General features: G+C 39.0%; 1 protein-coding gene across 4 annotated transcripts in view; it reads right to left on the minus strand.

Annotated features, from left to right (window-relative positions):
• LOC128666990 (zinc finger protein 260) overlaps positions 1–22,059 on the minus strand; it is a 116,355-nt gene that overhangs the window by 38,359 nt on the left and 55,937 nt on the right. For 2 of the 4 annotated variants that reach the window (XM_053721838.1, XM_053721839.1), the window contains exons 2-5: positions 19,711–19,822; positions 7,502–7,609; positions 5,599–5,658; positions 2,281–2,395 (exon numbers count right to left, since the gene is read on the minus strand). In XM_053721838.1, the coding sequence (XP_053577813.1) occupies positions 2,281–2,395; positions 5,599–5,658; positions 7,502–7,609; positions 19,711–19,788 (361 nt within the window). In that variant the 5' untranslated portion in view covers positions 19,789–19,822. Of the gene's footprint in view, positions 1–2,280; positions 2,396–5,598; positions 5,659–7,501; positions 7,610–15,731; positions 15,785–19,710; positions 19,823–22,059 lie in introns of those variants that run through there. The other 2 variants (XM_053721842.1, XM_053721841.1) reach the window with 2 other exon arrangements.

The following is a 22,059-nucleotide window of genomic DNA, read 5'->3' on the forward strand; positions in this document are numbered from 1 at the left end:
CTCGTTTGTTCTGCTGGTGGCTCCAGCATGGCCTCACAGGTTTTGGTATGCGGATCTTGTCCGGATGGCCTCTTGCCAACCGTGGACTCTTCCGTTAAGACCAGACCTTCTGTCGCAAGGTCCTTTTTTCCATCAGGATCTCAAATCCTTAAATTTAAAGGTATGGAGATTGAACGCTTGATTCTTAGTCAAAGAGGTTTCTCTGACTCTGTGATTAATACTATGTTACAGGCTCGTAAATCTGTATCTAGGAAGATATATTATAGAGTCTGGAAGACTTACATTTCTTGGTGTCTTTCTCATCATTTTTCCTGGCATTCTTTTAGAATTCCGAGAATTTTACAGTTTCTTCAGGATGGTTTGGATAAAGGTTTGTCTGCAAGTTCCTTGAAAGGACAAATCTCTGCTCTTTCTGTTCTTTTTCACAGAAAGATTGCTAATCTTCCTGATTATTCATTGTTTTGTACAAGCTTTGGTTCGTATAAAACCTGTCATTAAGTCAATTTCTCCTCCTTGGAGTTTGAATTTGGTTCTGGGGGCTCTTCAAGCTCCTCCGTTTGAACCTATGCATTCATTGGACATTAAATTACTTTCTTGGAAAGTTTTGTTTCTTTTGGCCATCTCTTTTGCTAGAAGAGTTTCTGAATTATCTGCTCTTTCTTGTGAGTCTCCTTTTCTGATTTTTCATCAGGATAAGGCGGTGTTGCGAACTTCTTTTAAATTTTTACCTAAGGTTGTGAATTCTAACAACATTAGTAGAGAAATTGTGGTTCCTTCATTATGTCCTAATCCTAAGAATTCTAAGGAGAGATCATTGCATTCTTTGGATGTAGTTAGAGCTTTGAAATATTATGTTGAAGCTACTAAGAATTTCCGAAAGACTTCTAGTCTATTTGTTATCTTTTCTGGTTCTAGGAAAGGTCAGAAGGCCTCTGCCATTTCTTTGGCATCTTGGTTGAAATCTTTAATTCATCATGCTTATGTCGAGTCGGGTAAAACTCCGCCTCAAAGGATTACAGCTCATTCTACTAGGTCAGTTTCTACTTCCTGGGCTTTTAGTAATGAAGCTTCGGTTGATCAGATTTGCAAAGCAGCAACTTGGTCTTCTTTGCATACTTTTACTAAATTCTACCATTTTGATGTGTTTTCTTCTTCTGAAGCAGTTTTTGGTAGAAAAGTACTTCAGGCAGCTGTTTCAGTTTGTATTCTTCTGCTTATAATTTCAGTTTTTTTCATTATAAGATTTAAACTTTATTTTGGGTGTGGATTATTTTCAGCGGAATTGGCTGTCTTTATTTTATCCCTCCCTCTCTAGTGACTCTTGCGTGGAAGATCCACATCTTGGGTAGTCATTATCCCATACGTCACTAGCTCATGGACTCTTGCTAATTACATGAAAGAAAACATAATTTATGTAAGAACTTACCTGATAAATTCATTTCTTTCATATTAGCAAGAGTCCATGAGGCCCACCCTTTTTGTGGTGGTTATGATTTTTTTGTATAAAGCACAATTATTCCAATTCCTTATTTTTTATGCTTTCGCACTTTTGTCTTATCACCCCACTTCTTGGCTATGCGTTAAACTGATTTGTGGGTGTGGTGAGCGGTGTATTTATAGGCATTTTGAGGTTTGGGAAACTTTGCCCCTCCTGGTAGGAATGTATATCCCATACGTCACTAGCTCATGGACTCTTGCTAATATGAAAGAAATGAATTTATCAGGTAAGTTCTTACATAAATTATGTTTTTTGTTTTGTTTTTAGAAAATTAACTGACCCCTTTCCATGCGATTTAGCTCTGAAATGTTGTGTTTTCTAATTCTCATAACCAGAAATGCACTTTAAAGGCTAACACTGCTACATATATGTTGCAGATAACTACAAAAACAATTCTGTTAATACAAACATAATGCTGGTGGCTAGCCCTCTCTTCTGCAGAAGCAAGCTTGCAAATAAGTCAAGTGGTGAGGTGGAGTTTAACTATTGAAAAGAAATGGCAGCACACAAGCTGTTAATTTGATTAAAATGTTTAGACTTGGTTGATGTGTAATTAATGCATAAAAAGACATTAGAAATGTCTTGTAATTTTCATAGTGTTTACTTTGCGTTTCATGTTCCCATAAAGCAGGCTGCATGTGCACCAGTTTTGCGATGACAAATACAAAACACACAAAAGCATTTTAACAAGGAAAGAAACAGAACACAATTAATATGGAGTATTTGCCCAAAGAGCTTGCAATCTAATTAACCAAATAAGCCACCTCATAGTAACAGGTCACCTGAGTTATTGCTTAATGCAGTCTTGATAGCCTTGTGATTTTCAACCATCAGTGTCTTGTGCCCTTCTGGATATTCCCAAACCTCCATAGACAGAGAGACTGAGGCGTTGTCACCCTGAAAGATATAGGAGGAGTTGGAAGTAAGTCTGTTGTTTAGTCTCAGTAAATTCTATGATCATGCAAAAATATGTGAGATTATATATATATATATATATATATATATATATATATATATATATATATATATATATATATATATATATACACACACACACACACACTTATATATACTGTGTATATATATATTTAAATATATTTGTGTGTATATACAGGGAGTGCAGAATTATTAGGCAAGTTGTATTTTTGAGGATTAATTTTATTATTGAACTACAACCATGTTCTCAATGAACCCAAAAAACTCATTAATATCAAAGCTGAATAGTTTTGGAAGTAGTTTTTAGTTTGTTTTTAGTTATAGCTATTTTTGGGGGATATCTGTGTGTGCAGGTGACTATTACTGTGCATAATTATTAGGCAACTTAACAAAAAACAAATATATACCCATTTCAATTATTTATTTTTACCAGTGAAACCAATATAACATCTCAACATTCACAAATATACATTTCTGACATTCAAAAACAAAACAAAAACAAATCAGTGACCAATATAGCCACCTTTCTTTGCAAGGACACTCAAAAGCCTGCCATCCATGGATTCTGTCAGTGTTTTGATCTGTTCACCATCAACATTGCGTGCAGCAGCAACCACAGCCTCCCAGACACTGTTCAGAGAGGTGTACTGTTTTCCCTCCTTGTAAATCTCACATTTGATGATGGACCACAGGTTCTCAATGGGGTTCAGATCAGGTGAACAAGGAGGCCATGTCATTAGATTTTCTTCTTTTATACCCTTTCTTGCCAGCCACGCTGTGGAGTACTTGGACGCGTGTGATGGAGCATTGTCCTGCATGAAAATCATGTTTTTCTTGAAGGATGCAGACTTCTTCCTGTACCACTGCTTGAAGAAGGTGTCTTCCAGAAACTGGCAGTAGGACTGGGAGTTGAGCTTGACTCCATCCTCAACCCGAAAAGGCCCCACAAGCTCATCTTTGATGATACCAGCCCAAACCAGTACTCCACCTCCACCTTGCTGGCGTCTGAGTCGGACTGGAGCTCTCTGCCCTTTACCAATCCAGCCACGGGCCCATCCATCTGGCCCATCAAGACTCACTCTCATTTCATCAGTCCATAAAACCTTAGAAAAATCAGTCTTGAGATAATTCTTGGCCCAGTCTTGACGTTTCAGCTTGTGTGTCTTGTTCAGTGGTGGTCGTCTTTCAGCCTTCCTTACCTTGGCCATGTCTCTGAGTATTGCACACCTTGTGCTTTTGGGCACTCCAGTGATGTTGCAGCTCTGAAATATGGCCAAACTGGTGGCAAGTGGCATCTTGGCAGCTGCACGCTTGACTTTTCTCAGTTCATGGGCAGTTATTTTGCGCCTTGGTTTTTCCACACGCTTCTTGCGACCCTGTTGACTATTTTGAATGAAACGCTTGATTGTTCGATGATCACGCTTCAGAAGCTTTGCAATTTTAAGAGTGCTGCATCCCTCTGCAAGATATCTCACTATTTTTGACTTTTCTGAGCCTGTCAAGTCCTTCTTTTGACCTATTTTGCCAAAGGAAAGGAAGTTGCCTAATAATTATGCACACCTGATATAGGGTGTTGATGTCATTAGACCACACCCCTTCTCATTACAGAGATGCACATCACCTAATATGCTTAATTGGTAGTAGGCTTTCGAGCCTATACAGCTTGGAGTAAGACAACATGCATAAAGAGGATGATATGGTCAAAATACTAATTTGCCTAATAATTCTGCACTCCCTGTATATATATATATATATATATATATATATATATATATATATATATATACACATACATACACACACCGATATATATATATATACTTATACATATATACACACACACACACACTTGCGTGTGTAAAGTAATACAAATGTATTAAACACGGTGGTTATAAAACACAAATAGAAACTAAATTTATGGATCCATGATTAACGGATTAAAATCAACAACAATAATTGCATTAATTGCATGTAAATACAGTGTATATATTAATTATATAAAAACAACAATCTGAATATAAAAGCGGCTTGTGCATATGCAGTAGAAAAAAGGGGGTTCCTGTGATTCTGTGATCTAAGTGATCCTGTGGCGTAAAAAAAAAACACGGATCACTTAGACACTTTTGATGGAACTCTATAAATAGAAGGCAAAAATTCACTACTCTTACTCCATTTTGAAATTATCACCTGTTTTACCATTTGATTTTTTACTATACTTTTTTTCCCCTTTTTATTGTCACATTGGAGTGACTTTGGAGTTTCATCATCACAATCGTTTTTACACCACCACCTGTCACTCTATTGGATACTCTTTTACAGCAACATATATTATTATTATTTTTGGACACTTTATTGAACAAATTCTCTACTGGGACAATACTATTGGAATTAACTATTAGCATCATAATTGGAACCCCCATTTTGGCGCTCTCTTCACTTATTATTCACTTACTTCACAAACTGATATCCATTAGGTCTACTAGGAGACCTATTGAAGTGAGCAGTAGGTGTATATACCTGCGCTAGGTCTACTAACTTACATATATTTATAAATCTTACTTAAGATATTCAAAGCACAAATTAATTGCATAATTTAACATAATTTGATTTCATAATAATCTGTTCAACAAACAATAAAAAAATTTAATATGAGCTCATTTTACAAATAAAAAATGCTAGGATTTACCGTCACTAAAAATCAACAGTAGTTTCAGTTATCATTTAGTAAAAAAAAAAAGTGCTAAACTCACCCTTTCTGTGCCACGGCAGCTCGCTAAACTCAGAGTCTCTGGCCGCCCATGGCACAGCGCTCTTAACCAATGAGGTGACGTTTCCACCTCTAAACCAATAGCCGTGCTAGTATACAGAGCACTGTCAGATGACAGTTTAGAGGTGGAAACGTCAACTCATTGGTTAAGAGTGCTGTATCCTGAGCGGCCGGAGGCTCTGAGTTTAGCGAGCTGCCGCAGCACAGACAGGGTGATTTTAGCACCCTTTTTTTTTACTAAATAATAACAAACTACAGTTTATTTTTAGTGATTGTAAACCCTTGTGTTTTTAAACGCTCGGATTTACCATCACTTTAAGCTGGTTGGTTGGTAAAATCAGCAAAATATTGTGGAGAACACTGCATATCTCTATCCAACTGTCCACAAGCACTTTACCTCTCTATTCAACTGGTGAATGCTGCTTTGCGGTGCATTTTTTTTCACAATGGTGTATTCCTACAGGGTAAGAAGAGAATTGCAGACTTCAGTCTCATTTAGAACACACATATATATGCACAACGACACAGAACAGTGCTGGGAACCCTTTTTGGGAGAGTTTTCCAAAATTAGTAAATCATTAAAAAAAATATTCTCTTGTATGCCCATGGTAATTGCCCAGAGGCAGAACTCTGCGATGAGATTTGTTTTTTAGTGAAAAACGTTGAGATAATATTCAATTTTAAATTAGGCTGTTACACCAAAGGACCAACTCAATTGCAATGTGTTCATAAAATGGACATAATACTCATATGTTAAATCATTTGAAACTGATGCAGTATAACTGCAAAAAGCTGACAGGAAAATATCACCTGAGCATCTCTATGTAAAAAAGGAAGATATTTTACCTCACAATTTCCTCAGCTCATCAGAGTAAGTTCTAAAAAAAAAAAAAATGAAGAAATGAACAGCAGCTGTGATCTCATGAGATTTCATTGTAAACTTCCTTAAGCTGAATAGGGAAATAACATGAGAGTGCACGAGGCTCAACCCCTTAGCTGTCCCGGGACAGACATACTGATTTGTTGCTTAGAAGTCCTTTACAATGGGATGTGGCTACTGAGGAACTTTTGAGATAAAATATCTTTCTTTTTTACATAGAGATTTGTTCAGGTGATATTTTCTAGTCAGCTTTTTACAGCTATGCTGCAGCACTTTCAAGTGTTCAAACATTTATTATGGCCCTTTAAGTGGAGAATTAAGCAATGTTTCAAGTTTTATTATTATATATTACAGCAGTTGAAAATTGCACTGCAGATTGTTTTTTAAAGTTTTTAAAATGTCTTTTGAATACAATTTTTTTCTTTGTTTTTGTTCTAACATCACATAATTATAAGGTAAAAAATGTTGTAATAAAAAAGGTGCATTCATGAGTAGCAGCTTTGCAGACTGGGAAACGCTAGGGGGCAGGTTGAAAAAAAAATCCCTAAAAACCAATCATCAATCAGTGCGCTGCCTCACAGTGCTGCTCCATACTCTTCAAACAGCACTTTGCTCTGGCTGCACTGTGTTAAGGAAACTGTATGCAGTGCAGCCAGAGCACAGTGCTGTTTTCTGCAATAACATCTCAGAGCACAGTATGTTCTGCCTTGGCCCTTGGGGGTAATTGAGGGGGTAATTGAGGAGCAGATCATCACTTGTAGATTACTAAATCCATATATAATAATAATATTAACCCCTTAAGGACCAGCGACGTACCCTGTATGTCGCTGGCCTTTTTTTGGGACTTGATTGTTTTATAGCGTGGTCTTGCCACCAGCGTTGAGACTGCTCTATTCCACAAAGCCTGCTGGAGGGAGGGAATTAATAGCGTGTTCTTGCTAGACTTGTGCTATTATGTCCTGAAAAAAACCCTTAACGACCAGTGACATACAGGGTGCATTGTGGTCATTAAGGGGTTAATAACAAAAATAATCAATAAAACAAACATTGTCTTAAAGGAAATAAGGTGTATTTCTATTGGTGTATAGGTATGGTACAGAAAGTAAGGCTCCTTTGCATTGGTAGAAGTGGGCATTTTCGAAGGCCCAACTCAAATTGTTGTCAGTGGGTATTTTTTTTAAATTTATTTTACCAATAAATAAGTCCATTTGCATTGGGGTTTCAAAGAGCAAATCCAGCTATTTATTTTGCAAAAAGAAGCATAAGTGAGCAATCTCAGTGAACTGCCCTCTTAATGTACATCCCTTCAGTAATAAGTACTCTACTAGGCAAAATCTCATGCATTTTTTTTTCTATGTGTCTGTCACATGAAGAGCTTTAGTTTCCCAGTTATACTTTTAACACTGTCCACTACTCTCACCTCTTCAGTCAGCAAGTAGATAATTTCCAGGGCGTGATTCAAGATCAAATCTGTAAATATCTTCTTATCTTCGTTCATAACTCTTACCATAAATGAATTTGTCAAATGCTGCAATGGAGAGACAATATACATCTTAATAGTTTTGTACTCCAAATGATTAAATCTAGAGCTCTTTATATACAACAGGGAGATTGACAGCTCCTGCCCGCGCGTGATTGGCTGTGCTCAGGCAGGGTTGCACGCAAGCGCAAAGGAGCTCTCGCGTGCAATGCTAAATTTCGGCAGCGAAATGCTGCCTGCCAGAGGAGAGCTTGGGCAGACAGGGGCAAATATGTATGCCCCTGTCCGCTAAGGATTGATAAATCAAGCTTTTATTGGCTGTACCACCAACTCCTCCAATGCAGAAAAACAAAAGCTTTCAAAGGGGGATGGTCAGATGCTTTCAAAATGGTAACAGATCAAGTTTAATACAATGCAGTAACACATACTTTGAATCTCAAATGAGAAGTAGACAAATTTCAAAATTCCCTTCCATTGCCCTGCCCCCTGTATCATGTGCATTTAAAAAAAAAAAATTAATTGCATGCGCATTTAATCATGAAAATGTATTGTTGTCTTAGTTGCCAAGAGAATTCCTTAAGAACAAACAATAACTTCAGAACCTAAACTGTGAGTCAAATTAAATATATATATATTTTAATTTGGAGGTTTAGAAATTGAGGACAGTGTAGAGAAACTGTGGGGGACTACATCATACCCAGGGGTGAGTAAAGTTTCTAATTGTTTTCAATATATTTGTTTTTATTTATCTATATGATTTACACATTTTGCATCATCTGATAATAAACTTACACATTTTCTAACCTCTATACCCTCCCCATGTTTTTTTTTGGGGGGGCAGGGCTAAGAGTGATACTGTCAATCAGATGTCATATTGCTCGAGCCAGTATCTTCAAAAGAAATATGCTTCCAATATTCAGCATGCTCAGTGTACCAGACAGAGGAACTAATATGCATATGAGGGATGCTCTGCTTTATAAGACTTCAGTTCTATATGCACAGCAGTCTTTTTTTTTCTAATCCAAGTAGAGGAGGAATAGCAAGTGCTTGTAAGTGTGCTCAAAACTGAGAATAATGAATTGGTGAGCAAATCTCCAATTGGAAGTATCATCCAAAAGTGATTGTAAATAAAAGCATTGTATAAAATGCCAGTTGCTAACAATATCCAAGCCCAACTTAAACTTTTATTTTTCTATTTTGACTTACATTTTATAGTAAATTATCATTTTTAGTTGTCTTGTCTGTATGGGGCCATGTTTCTGGCGAGCCTTCAGACTCGCCAGAAACACCAGTTATGAAGCAGCGCTCTAAAGACCGCTGCTCCATAACCTGTCTGCCTGCTCTGAGGAGGTGGACAGTGATCGCGTGAATTCAACCCGATCAAGTGCGATCGGGTTGATTGACACCCCCTGCTAGTGACCGATTGGCCGCAAATCTGCAGGGGGCGGCGTTGCACCAACAGTTCACAAGAGCTGCTGGTGCAATGCTGAATTGCACTACGCTCTCCGCATTCAGCGATATCTGTCCGACATGATCCGCTGATCACGAAATTCACTGTTTACTCAGGGAGAAAGTAGAAGGAACTCTGCAAGTGAGCTCTTATCCCATAATAAACAAGCAATCATTATGTAAGTAATATGGTTTCTGCTTATAATACACACACAAGCAGCTGATTGGGTGAATGGCATTTGGCCCCTAACGCGCATGCATCAACCCAGTCAGGTACGCCTACACATTGCTGTCAACGAGCCGTGAGGCAACAATTGTCATTGGGTGACAAAAATTTAACCAGAAGAAAAAAAATATAGTCAGTCAATGGGAGCAAGCAGCATAACACATTTAAAAATAATATAATTATAATACAGGTGGCCCTCGGTTTACGACGGTTCAATTTGCTCCGTTTCAGAATAACGCCCTTTTTTCAGTCATGTGACTGCTATTGAAAAGCAGTGCATTCATTAAAATAGCCAGTAGGTGGAGCTGTCCGCTTGTGTTGCAGCAAAGAGATGTAAAGCCAAGCAAGTCAGACGTTATCAATGGATCAGCTTTCAAAGGAACAAGATCTAGCAGCCACTTTCCTTAGCTGCAGACTTAATGCCGAGAACTGTTTGCAGAAAAAAGTAAAAAAACGTTTTCGTTCATGTAATTGGCAAGAGTCCATAAGCTAGTGGGATATACAATCCTACCAGGAGGGGCAAAGTTTCCCAAACCTCAAAATGCCTATAAATACATCCCCTCACCACACCCACAATTCAGTTTTACAAACTTTGCCTCCTATGGAGGTGGTGAAGTAAGTTTGTGCTTAGATTCTACGTTGATATGCGCTTCTCAGCATTTTGAAGCCCGATTTCTCTCAGAGTACAGTGAATGTCAGAGGGATGTGAAGGGAGTAACACCTATTGAATGCATTGGTTTTCCTTGCGGGAGATCTATTTCATAGGTTCTCTGTTATCGGTCGTAGAGATTCATCTCCTACCTCCCTTATTCAGATCGACGATATACTCATATTCCATTACCTCTACTGATAACCGTTTCAGTACTGATTTGGCTATCTGCTATATGTGGATGGGTGTCTTTCGGTAAGTATGTTTTCATTACTTAAGATACTCTCAGCTATGGTTTGGCACTTTATGTATTCATATAAAGTTCTAAATATAAGTATTGTACTTATATTTGCCATGAGTCAGGTTTATGTATATTTCCTTTTGCAGACTATCAGTTTCATATTTGGGAAAAAACATATTTAGGAAAATATTTTTCTTACCTGGGGTATAGTCTTTTTTCAAATTGACTGCTTTTTCATTAAAATTTAGCGGGCAAAATTAGGCTCGCGAGGTCGCAAAATGCTGATTTTGACGCAAGAATTTTTTTGGCTCGAAGGTACGTCCAGTGACGAAAATCCGTCATTTCCGGCGTCTTAGTTGACGCCAAGTCTCCTTGCACAAGGTTGCGTCTGCAATGACGCAAGTGTGTCATTTCTGGATGTTGTTAGCGCAAAAAAATTTTGGTTTTGCATTGTGTGTCATACTTGGCGCCAAATAATTTTCTATGTCAGAGGGCTATGCTGTTTGCATTTTTTCCCATTCCTGAAACTGCCATATAAGGAAATTGATAATTTTGCTTTATATGTTGTTTTTTCTCTTACATTTGCAAGATGTCTCAATCTGATCCTGTCTCAGAAACCACTGTTGGAACCCTGCTGATAATAACAGCTCTACTAAAGCTAAGTGTATCTGTTGTAAATTTGTGGAGATTATATCTCCAGCTGTGGTATGTAATAGTTGTCATGATAAGCTTTTACATGCAGAGAATGTATCCATCAGTAATAGTACAATGCCTGTTGTTCCTTCAACATCTAATGTACATGATATCCCTGTGAATATAAAAGATTTTATTGCTGATGCGACTCAGAAGGCTTTGTCTGCTATCCCGCCCTCTAATAAACGTAAAAGGTCTTTTCAAACTCTTCATAAAGTTGATAAAATTTCAAATGACCGACAACAAACTGAATTATCCTCCTCTGATGAGGATCTATCTGATTCAGAAGATCCTTCCTCAGATATTGACACTGACAAATCTACTTATTTATTTAAAATGGAGTATATTCGTTCCTTGTTAAAAGAGGTGTTGATTACATTGGATATTGAGGAAACTAGTCCTCTTGATACTAAAAGTAGTAAACATTTAAATTCTGTTTATAAACCTCCTGTGGTTACTCCAGAGGTTTTTCCAGTTCCTGATGCTATTTCTGATATGATTTCTAAGGAATGGAATAGGCCTGGTACTTCTTTTATCCCTTCTTCAAGGTTTAAAAAACTGTATCCTTTGCCAGCATTGGAGTTTTGGGAAAAGATCCCCAAAGTTGATGAGGCTATTTCTACTCTTGCCAAACGTACTACTATTCCTATGGAAGATAGTACTTCCTTTAAAGACCCTTTAGATAGGAAACTTGAATCTTATCTAAGGAAAGTTTATTTATATTCTGGCTATCTTCTCAGGCCTGCCATTTCTATGGCTGATATTGCAGCTGCATCAACTTTTTGGTTGGAAAGTTTAGCACAACAGGAAATGGATCCTGATTTGTCTTGCATTGTTCGCTTGCTTCAATATGCTAATCATTTTATCTGTGATGCCATTTTTGATATCATCAAAATTGATGTTAAATCTATGTCTTTAGCTATTTTAGCTAGAAGAGCTTTGTGGCTCAAATATTGGAATGCTGACATGGTATTTAAATCTAGATTACTATCTCTTTCTTTCCAAGGAAATAATGTATTTGGTTCTCAGTTGGATTCGATTATTTAAACTGTCACTGGGGGGAGGGAGTTTTTTTGCATCAGGATAAAAGACCCAAGGGTAAATCTAAAGCTTCTAACCATTTTCGTTCATTTCGACAAAATAAGGAACAGAAACCTAATCCTTCCCCCAAAGAGTCTGGTTCCAATTGAAAACCTTCTTCATGTTAGAGTAAATCAAAACCATTTAAGAAACCAAAGCCAGCCCCCAAGTCTGCATGAAGGTGCGGCCCTTATTCCAGCTCAGCTGGTAGGGGGCAGCTTAAGATTCCTTCAAGACATTTGGGCAGATTCTGTCCAAAATCAATGGATTCAGAGTATTGTCTCTCAAGGGTACCGAATAAGAATTCAGAGTAAGATTTTTTTCTCTCACGCATCTCAGCAAATCCAGTAAAGGCTCAGGCTTTTCTGAAGTGTGTTTCAGACCTGGAGTTTTCAGGGGTAATCATACCAGTTCCGTTTTAGGAACAGGGTCTGGGGTTTTATTCAAATCTATTCATTGTCCCAAAGAAAGAAAATTCATTCAGGCCAGTTCTGGATCTGAAAATTTTTAATCGTTTTGTAAGAGTGCCAACTTTCAAAATGGTGACTATAAGGACTATTCTGCCTTTTGTTCAGCAAGGGCATTATATGTCCACAATAGACTTACAGGATGCATATCTTCATATTCCGATTCATCCAGACCACTATCAGTTTCTGAGATTCTCTTTTCTAGACGAACATTACCAATTTGTCGCTCTTCCATTTGGCCTAGCGACAGCTCCAAGAATCTTTTCAAAGGTTCTCAGTGCCCAACTCTAAGTAACCAGAGAACGGTGTATTGCGGTGCTTCCTTATTTGGACGATATCTTGGTACTAGCTCAGTCTTTACATTCTGCAGAATCTCACACAAATCAATTAGTGTTGTTTCTTCAAAGACATGGTTGGAGGATCAATTTACCAAAAAGTTCCTTGATTCCTCAGACAAGGGTCACCTTGATAGATTCAGTGTCCATGAGTCTGTCTCTAACAGACAAGAGACGATTAAAATTGGTTTCAGCTTGTCAGAACCTTCAGTCTCAATCATTCTCTTCAGTAGCTATGTGCATGGAAGTTTTAGGTCTAATGACTGCAGCATCGGACGTGATCCCCTTTGCTCGTTTTCATAAGAGACCTCTACAGCTTTGTATGCTGAATCAATGGTGCAGGGATTATACAAAGATATAACAATTAATATCCTTAAATCCCAATGTTTGACTCTCTCTAACTTGGTGGTTAGATCACCATTGTATAGTTCAAGGGGCCTCTTTTGTTCATCCAACCTGGACTATGATCACAACAGATGCAAGTCTTTCAGGTTGGGGAGCTGTCTGGGGATCTCTGACAGCACAAGGGGTTTGGAAATCTCAAGAGGCGAGGTTACCAATCAATATTTTAGAACTCCGTGCTATTTTCAGGGCTCTTCAGGTTTGGCCTCTGTTGAAGAGAGAACCATTCATTTGTTTTCAGACAGACAATATCACAACAGTTGCATATGTCAATCATCAGGATGGGACTCACAGTCCCCAAGCTATGAAAGAAGTATCTCAGATACTTGCTTGGGCGGAATCCAGCTCCTGTATAATTTCTGCAGTTCATATCCCAGGTGTAGACAATTGGGAAGTGGATTATCTCAACCATCAGACTTTACATCCGGGGGAGTGGTCGCTCCATCCAGATGTGTTTTCTCAGATTGTTCAGATGTGGGGTCTTCTAGAAATAGATCTGATGGCTTTCCATCTAAACAAGAAACTTCCCAGGTACCTGTCCAGGTCCAGGGATCCTCAGGCGGAGGCAGTGGATGCGTTAGCAGTTCCTTGGTGTTACCAACCTGCTTATATTTTCCCGCCTATAGTTCTTCCAAGATCATCATGGAACAATCGTTTGTGTTGCTGGTAGCTCCAGCATGGCCTTACAGGTTTTGGTATGCGGATCTTGTTCGGATGTCCAGTTGCCAACCTTGGCCACTTTCATTAAGGCCAGACCTTCTGTCTCAAGGTCCGTTTTTCCATCAGGATCTCAAATCATTAAATTTGAAGGTATGGAAATTGAACGCCTAGTGCTTAGTCATAGAGGTTTCTCTGACTCAGTGATTAATACTATGTTACAGGCTCATAAATCTGTTTCTAGGAAGATTTATTATCGAGTTTGGAAGACTTATATTTCATGGTGTTCTCATAAATTCTCCTGGCATTCTTTTAGAATTCCTAGAATTTTACAGTTTCTTCAGGATGGCTTGGATAAAGGTTTGTCTGCAAGTTCCTTGAAGGGACAAATCTCTGCTCTTTCTGTTTTATTTCACAATCTCTGCTTTTTCTGTTTTGTACAGGCTTTGGTCCATATCAAGCCTGTTATTAAATCAATATTTCCTCCTTGGAGTCTTAATTTGGTTTTGAAGGCTTTACAGGCTCCTCCGTTTGAGCCTATACATTATTTGGACATTAAACTACTTTCTTGGAAAGTGTTGTTTCTTTTGGCCATCTCTTCAGCTAGAAGAGTTTCCGAATTATCTATCTCCTTTTGAATCTCCTTTTTTTATTTTCCATCAGGATAAGGCAGTTTTGCGGATTTCATTTAAATTTCTACCTAAGGTTGTGAATTCTAACAACATTAATAGAGAAACTGTTGTTCCTTCTTTGTGTCCTAATCCTAAGAATTCTTTGGAGAGATCCTTACATTCTTTGGATGTTGTAAGAGCTTTGAAATATTATGTTGAAGCTTCTAAAGATTTCAGGAAGACTTCTAGTCTGTTATCTTTTCTGGTTCTAGGAAAGGTCAGAAGGCTTCTGCCATTTCCTTAGCATCTTGGTTAAAGCTTTTGATTCATCAGGCTTATTTGGAGTCGGGTCAGGCCCCGCCTCAGAGAATTATAGCTCATTCTACTAGATCAGTCTCCACTCTGTGGGCTTTTAAGAATGGAACTTTAGTTGATCAGATTTGCAAAGCAGCAACTTGGTCTTCTTTGCATACATTTACTAAATTCTACCGTTTTGATGTATTTGCTTCTTTGGAAGCAGTTTTTGGTAGAAATGTTTTTCAGGCAGCTGTTTCAGTTTGATTCCTCTGCTTATGTTTAAGTTTTTTCTTTTCATTTATGAGAATAAATTTATATTTTAAGTTGTGGATTATTTTTTTCAGTGGAAAATGGCTTTTATTATTTTTATCCCTCCCTCTCTAGTGACTCTTCTGTGGAGTTCCACATCTTGGGTATTACTATCTCATACGTCACTAGCTCATGGACTCTTGCCAATTACATAAAAGAAAACATAATTTATGTTAGAACTTACCTGATAAATTAATTTCTTTCATATTGGCAAGAGTCCATGCGACCCACCCTTTTTATGGTGGTTATGATTTTTTGTATAAAGCACAATTATTTCCAAATTCCTTTTTTGATGCTTTTTACTCCTCTCTTTATCACCCCACTACTTGGCTATTCGTTAAACTGAATTGTGGGTGTGGTGAGGGGTGTATTTATAGGCATTTTGAGGTTTGGGAAACTTTGCCCCTCCTGGTAGGATTGTATATCCCATACGTCAATAGCTCATGGACTCTTGCCAATATGAAAGAAATTAATTTATCAGGTAAGTTTTTACATAAATTATGTTTTTGTTCATTAAACTTAGTTTGATGATGATACAGCCTGTTGTGTAATTATGTTATTAGGTGCTGTTTAGGAAATGTTTTTGTTCATTAAACTTAGATTGATGATGATACAATCTATTTTATTAGATTTATAATGCTGTTTAGCATTTAAAGTCTTCATTTCAACGCTTTAAAAATAATGTAGTAGGTATTACTTATGACAATTTTGAGAGGGGCCTGGAACCTAACTCCCTCACGTCCCATTGACTTACATTATAAACTGGGTTTCAATTTACAACGGTTTCGATTTACAACCATTCCTTCTGGAACCTAACCCCGGCATAAACTGAGGGCTACCTGTAATTATAAGCATTTTAAAAGACAGAAAAAAATGTACATTTTAAAGTACCAACTGTCAATATTAATATAATATTTTAGATGGACTTTAACTGATCACTTCTAATGAAGATGCGTTGTAACGTACATTTTAATCTAGTCGTGCCTTTCTAATTCCGCAAGCTCCCGCCGCCCACTTCAGAACTCATATTTTTTGTGAGCTAAAGGTTTGAACTGTTCTTCAATCAGCATTCTAGCTACAATAAAAGTGCCATATGGCTAGAGCGCTGATTGGAGAACAGTTCAAACCGTTAGGTCACAAAAAAAACAAAATTTATGCTTACCTGATAAATTTCTTTCTTTTGAGATGTACCGAGTCCACAGTTTCATCCTTACTTGTGGGATATTATCCTTCCCAACAGGAAGTGGCAAAGAGAGCACCCACAGCAGAGCTGTCTATATAGCTCCCCCCTTAACTCCACCCCCCAGTCATTCGACCGAAGGCCAAGGAAGAAAAAGGAGAAACTATAAGGTGCAGAGGTGACTGAAGTTTTCAATAAAAAATACCATCTGTCTTGAATAGACAGGGCGGGCCGTGGACTCGGTACATCGCAAAAGAAAGAAATTTATCAGGTAAGCATAAATTTTGTTTTCTTTTGCAAGATGTACAGAGTCCATGGTTTCATCCTTACTTGTGGGATACCAATACCAAAGCGTTAGGACACGGATGAAGGGAGGGACAAGACAGGAACCTAAACGGAAGGCACCACTGCTTGCAAAACCTTTCTCCCAAAAATAGCCTCCGAAGAAGCAAAAGTATCAAATTTGTAAAATTTGGAAAAGGTATGAAGCGAAGACCAAGTCGCAGCCTTACAAATTTGTTCAACAGAAGCATCATTTTTAAAAGCCCATGTGGAAGCCACCGCTCTAGTAGAGTGAGCAGTAATTCTGTCAGGAGGCTGCTGTCCAGCAGTCTCATAAGCCAAACGGATGATGCTTTTCAGCCAAAATGAAAGAGAGGTAGCCATAGCCTTTTGACCCCTACGCTTTCCAGAATAGACAACAAACAAAGAAGATGTTTGACGAAAATCTTTGGTTGCCTGCAAATAAAACTTCAAAGCACGAACCACGTCCAAGTTGTGCAACAGACGTTCCTTCTTAGAAGAAGGATTAGGACACAGAGAAGGAACAACAATCTCCTGATTAATATTCCTGTTAGTAACAACCTTAGGGAGGAACCCAGGTTTGGTACGCAAAACCACCTTATCAGCATGGAAAACAAGATAAGGCGAGTCACATTGTAATGCAGATAGTTCAGAAACTCTTCGAGCTGAAGAGATAGCAACTAGAAACAGAACTTTCCAAGATAGAAGCTTAATATCTATGGAATGCATGGGTTCAAACGGAACCCCCTGAAGAACTTTAAGAACTAAATTTAGACTCCATGGCGAAGCAACAGGTTTAAACACAGGCTTGATTCTAACTAAAGCCTGACAAAAAGCCCGAACGTCTGGGACATCTGCCAGACGCTTGTGCAATAGAATAGACAAAGCAGATATCTGTCCCTTTAAGGAACTAGCTGACAATCCTTTCTCCAATCCCTCTTGAAGAAAGGACAAAATCCTAGGAATCATGATCTTACTCCATGAGTAGCCCTTGGATTCGCACCAAAAAATATATTTACGCCATATCTCATGATAGATTTTCCTGGTGACAGGCTTTCGAGCCTGAATCAAGGTATCTATGACCGACTCAGAGAAACCCCGCTTTGATAAAATCAAGCGTTCAATCTCCAAGCAGTCAGCTGCAGAGAAATTAGATTTGGATGCTTGAACGGACCTTGAATCAGAAGGTCCTGTCTCAGAGGCTGAGTCCATGGTGGCAGAAATAACATGTCCACCAGGTCTGCATACCAAGTCCTGCGTGGCCACGCAGGTGCTATCAAAATCACCGAAGCTCTCTCCTGTTTGATTCTGGCAATCAGATGCGGAAGGAGAGGGAAAGGTGGAAACACATAAGCCAGGTTGAACGACCAGGGTACTGCTAGAGCATCTATCAGTACTGCCTGAGGATCCCTTGACCTGGATCCGTAACAAGGAAGTTTGGCGTTCTGACGAGACACCATCAGATCCAATTCTGGTGTGCCCCATAGCTGAACCAGTTGAGCAAACACTTCCGGATGGAGCTCCCACTCCCCCGGATGAAAAGTCTGACGACTTAGAAAATCTGCCTCCCAGTTCTCTACCCTTGGGATATAGATCGCTGATAGATGGCAAAAGTGAGTCTCTGCCCATCGGATTATTCTGGAAACTTCTATCATTGCTAAGGAACTCCTTGTTCCCCCCTGATGATTGATATAAGCCACAATCGTGATGTTGTCCGACTGAAATCTGATGAATCCGGCCGAAGCCAGCTGAGGCCACGCCTGAAGAGCATTGAATATCGCTCTTAATTCCAGAATATTTATCAGTAGGAGTGCCTCCTCCTGATGAAGAAAAATAAAAACACAGTTTATCACCTCTTTCACTTTACCCTTCCAGCTTAGAGCCGGCAAAGAGAATGACTGGGGGGTGGAGTTAAGGGGGGAGCTATATAGACAGCTCTGCTGTGGGTGCTCTCTTTGCCACTTCCTGTTGGGAAGGATAATATCCCACAAGTAAGGATGAAACCGTGGACTCGGTACATCTTGCAAAAGAAATATGAGTTTTGAAGTGGGGGGCGGGAGCTTGCGGAATTTGAAAGGCACGGCTAAATTAAAAAGTAAGTTACAGCACATCTTCATTAGAAGTGATCAATTTAAAGGGAAATTAAACCCTCTTTTTCTTTCATGATTCAGATAGAGAATACAATTATAAACAACATTCAGATTGTCCTCTATTATTTAATTTGCTTCATTCTTCAGATATCCTTTGTTGAAGAAATAGCAATGCACATGGGTGAGCCAATCACATGAGGCCAGTCACATGTGCAGCCAATAATCAGAAACTACTGAGCTTTTTTAGATATGCTTTTCAACAAAGGATATCAAGAGAATGAAGCAAATTAGATCAAAGAAGTAAATTGGAAAGTTCTTTCTAAATCATGAAAGAAAAAATTTGGGGTTCATGTCCCTTTAAGTACATATAAAATATCGCTAACATTCAGGATCTGATTATAAAAAGTGGAAAATATATCATCACTTTAAGCCTTGGAATTGTATTACCAAGTTCCTTCAAATGTAAAGAAAAAGCTTGATTAGGGGTGGGGGGGGGGAGAGACATCAAAGAATGTACATTTATGATCATTTATCAAATGAACATCCCTTTAAAAAGAGCCATGCAGCAATGTGTGAAAATAAAAGCAAGAATTGAAGGAACCAGGTTTAGCTGAGAATACAGAAGAGCAGATGAATATCGGCACTGATATACGTCATGTAGAGGAATGTACTCAACATAATTGTATATTGCTGTTTCCTAATATATTAAAAGGGATAGAAAAACCCCAAATGTACTTTCATGATTTGTATAGAACATACAATTTCAAACAACTTTTCAATTCACTTCTATTATCAAATTTGCTTCATTCTCGGTTATCCTTTGCTGAAGGAACAGCATTGCTCTACTGATAGCTAGATGAACACATCTAGTTAGCCAATCACAAGAGACAAATGTGTGCAGGCACCAATCAGCAGCTAGCTCCAACTAGTGTAGGATATGTGTGTATTCTTTTTCAACAAGAGATACTAAGAGAACGAAGCACATTTGAAAATAGAAGTGAATTTAAAAATGTCTTAAAATGTCATGCTCTATCTGAATCACGCAAGTTTAATTTTTACTTTCCAATCCCTTTAACTCTCGTTCTTTGCCTCATTGTATCACAGACGGTTGCTTTGTAGGAAACAGACAGCAGGAGATAACATTAATGATATCTTCTTACCTCTCCAGTCAGTAGGTAGAGAATCTCCAATACGTGATTTAAGACCCTCTGAGACATGTTTTTCTTTTCCATGTTCATGGTCAGTGAGATTCAGTAACACTGACACCTAAGACTAGAAAATATGACAGAATTAAAGGGACACGAACCATTGTGAGTCTTGAAAAAGCTGCATTTGGATGGTGAAACGTACATCGGATTAATTTTATGGGCTGTGTCACTAGGGACCTGATTATAAAAAAAAATCCTTCTTAAAGATAAGGTATAGTGCAGACTTCACAGGGGTTACATTTAATGAATGCTAAAAGAAAAAGGGCAGAACCTGGAAGTCCGAGAGAGATGAGAGCACCACCCTTAAAGCATTCCGCTCACCTTTAAAGGGACATGAAAACCAATTTTTTTTTTCTTTCATGATTCAGCTAGAGCATGTTATATTTAACATCTATCCAATGTACTTGTATTGTCTAACTTGTTTTGTTCTCTTGGTGTCCTTTGTTGAAAGCATGCTGATTGGTGGCTGACCAAATAAGCCTCATGTTATTGGCTCATCCAATGCGTTCAGCTGGCTCCCAGTAGTGCATTGCTGCTTCTTCAATAAGGATACCAAGAGAATGAAACAAATAAGATAATAGAAGTAAATTGGAAAATTGTTTAAAAATTGTATTCTCTGTCTGAATTATTATTATTTATTAATTAAAAGATAATTATTATTAATTAAAAGAAAATGACTTTGCAATATACTTTCATTATTTATTTTGCCTTCTTTTCTTGTAATTTAAGCCTGAACATGGTGGATTTTCCAGTCCTGAAAACTAAAAGTGCACATGGAATTTTTCATACATCTAACCCCACATATCGGTCTGTAATTTGCAGTTTGTTATCTTATCATTTCTGCTCACGCCCAGTCGTCTCCAGTCCATATTGGCTCCTCCAAATAAGGAGTGTGCATGTGTCTTTAGCAAGCTATGGCAGCAGCAATTGTAACAATGTATAACATTGCTACAAACATTGTTTCAAACACCATTGCCATAGAGTGCTAAAGATTGTACACAGGTCATATTTGAATCATTAAAGTGTGACCCCTTAGTGGCCAAGGACGTATCAGGAACGTCCTACAAAAAGTGTCAGTTAATGACCAAGGACGTGCCTGACACGTCCTCTGGGGTTTCAAGCGATGGAAGTGATTGTGATCGCTTCCAGACGCTTTCAAGGTATCAGTGACGTGCAGTAATAGGAGGCAGGGGAGGCAGTGCCTACCCTGTCCCAGTGACGTGCAGTAATAGGAGGCAGGGGAGGCAGTGCCTACCCTGTCCAATCAGGGAATTTTTTTTTTTAAATAATATTTATTTAAAATAAAAAAAAGTAGTTTTTTTTAATTATTATTGGCGATTTTACAAAATGTACACAGTCACACACATCAGTATTATATTATTTTTCTGCGCTTGCGCAGCAGCCAAAATCAGTTAGCATTTCCATTTGTTGCGCAATTAGGAGGCAGTGAGCCGGTCCGCTGCCCTCCAATAATTGCGCAACAATGGATTTAAATTGCAATCCTCTCTTTGCTTGTAGCTGCGCCACCCACTGGTGACTCGCCGGGCCCTCAGTAGCTCCAATGGAGGCGGTTCTCTAAACCGCCTCCATGATGAGCTCTACATCACTCAGCCAATCAGCATTCAGCACTGCCTGCTGATTGACAGAGTGAGTGACGTGTTAGTCACGTGACGACGACGTCGCGCCGGGCTTGTTAGGGCAGCGGGAAGAAGAAGAAGAGAGGGAGCTTCTGCTGCTGCAGCCTGCCACTGCGTGCCCATCTCTGCCGAATTTAAAAGTGCTGCTGGCCTGACACTGACAGCGAGCACAGCCTCATTGAGTCAGTCAGTGACAGGCAGGCAGCAGCTGCGGTGGCTGAGATTGAAGCCTGAAGGAGCAACTAGGAGGTCCTGGAGGACTCGAGGAGAGACGTCAGTAGTCAAGACTACTACTGTGTCTATGTGGCGCGCGTGCCACTGCAGTCACCGGCGGCATGGAGAAGAGTGACCGGTCCCAGGGGCCAGGCCAGGAGGAGCCGAGTGTAGGAGGAGGACAGGAGCGGAGCGGACATGGAGCTCAGCCACGTGGGACACCAGGTTAGAACCTAGCTAGGCCAAGTGTGCTCTGTGCTGTGCAGCCCTGAACTCCTGAGAGTTTGCGGAGCTGGCCTGGCTGAAAGTCATAAAGGCATTTTTTCCCTCACTGAGCTCAGAGCTGACATTATGCCTTTGCCTTATTATTGCTCAATGCTTGGTGTGGCTGTGGTGTGGTGTGAGTGAAAATCGGATGATCATATATGTTATATGGTAGCAGGGGCATCAT

This window comes from Bombina bombina, chromosome 7 (assembly GCF_027579735.1).
Source record: "Bombina bombina isolate aBomBom1 chromosome 7, aBomBom1.pri, whole genome shotgun sequence".
NCBI classification, from domain to species: domain Eukaryota; kingdom Metazoa; phylum Chordata; class Amphibia; order Anura; family Bombinatoridae; genus Bombina; species Bombina bombina.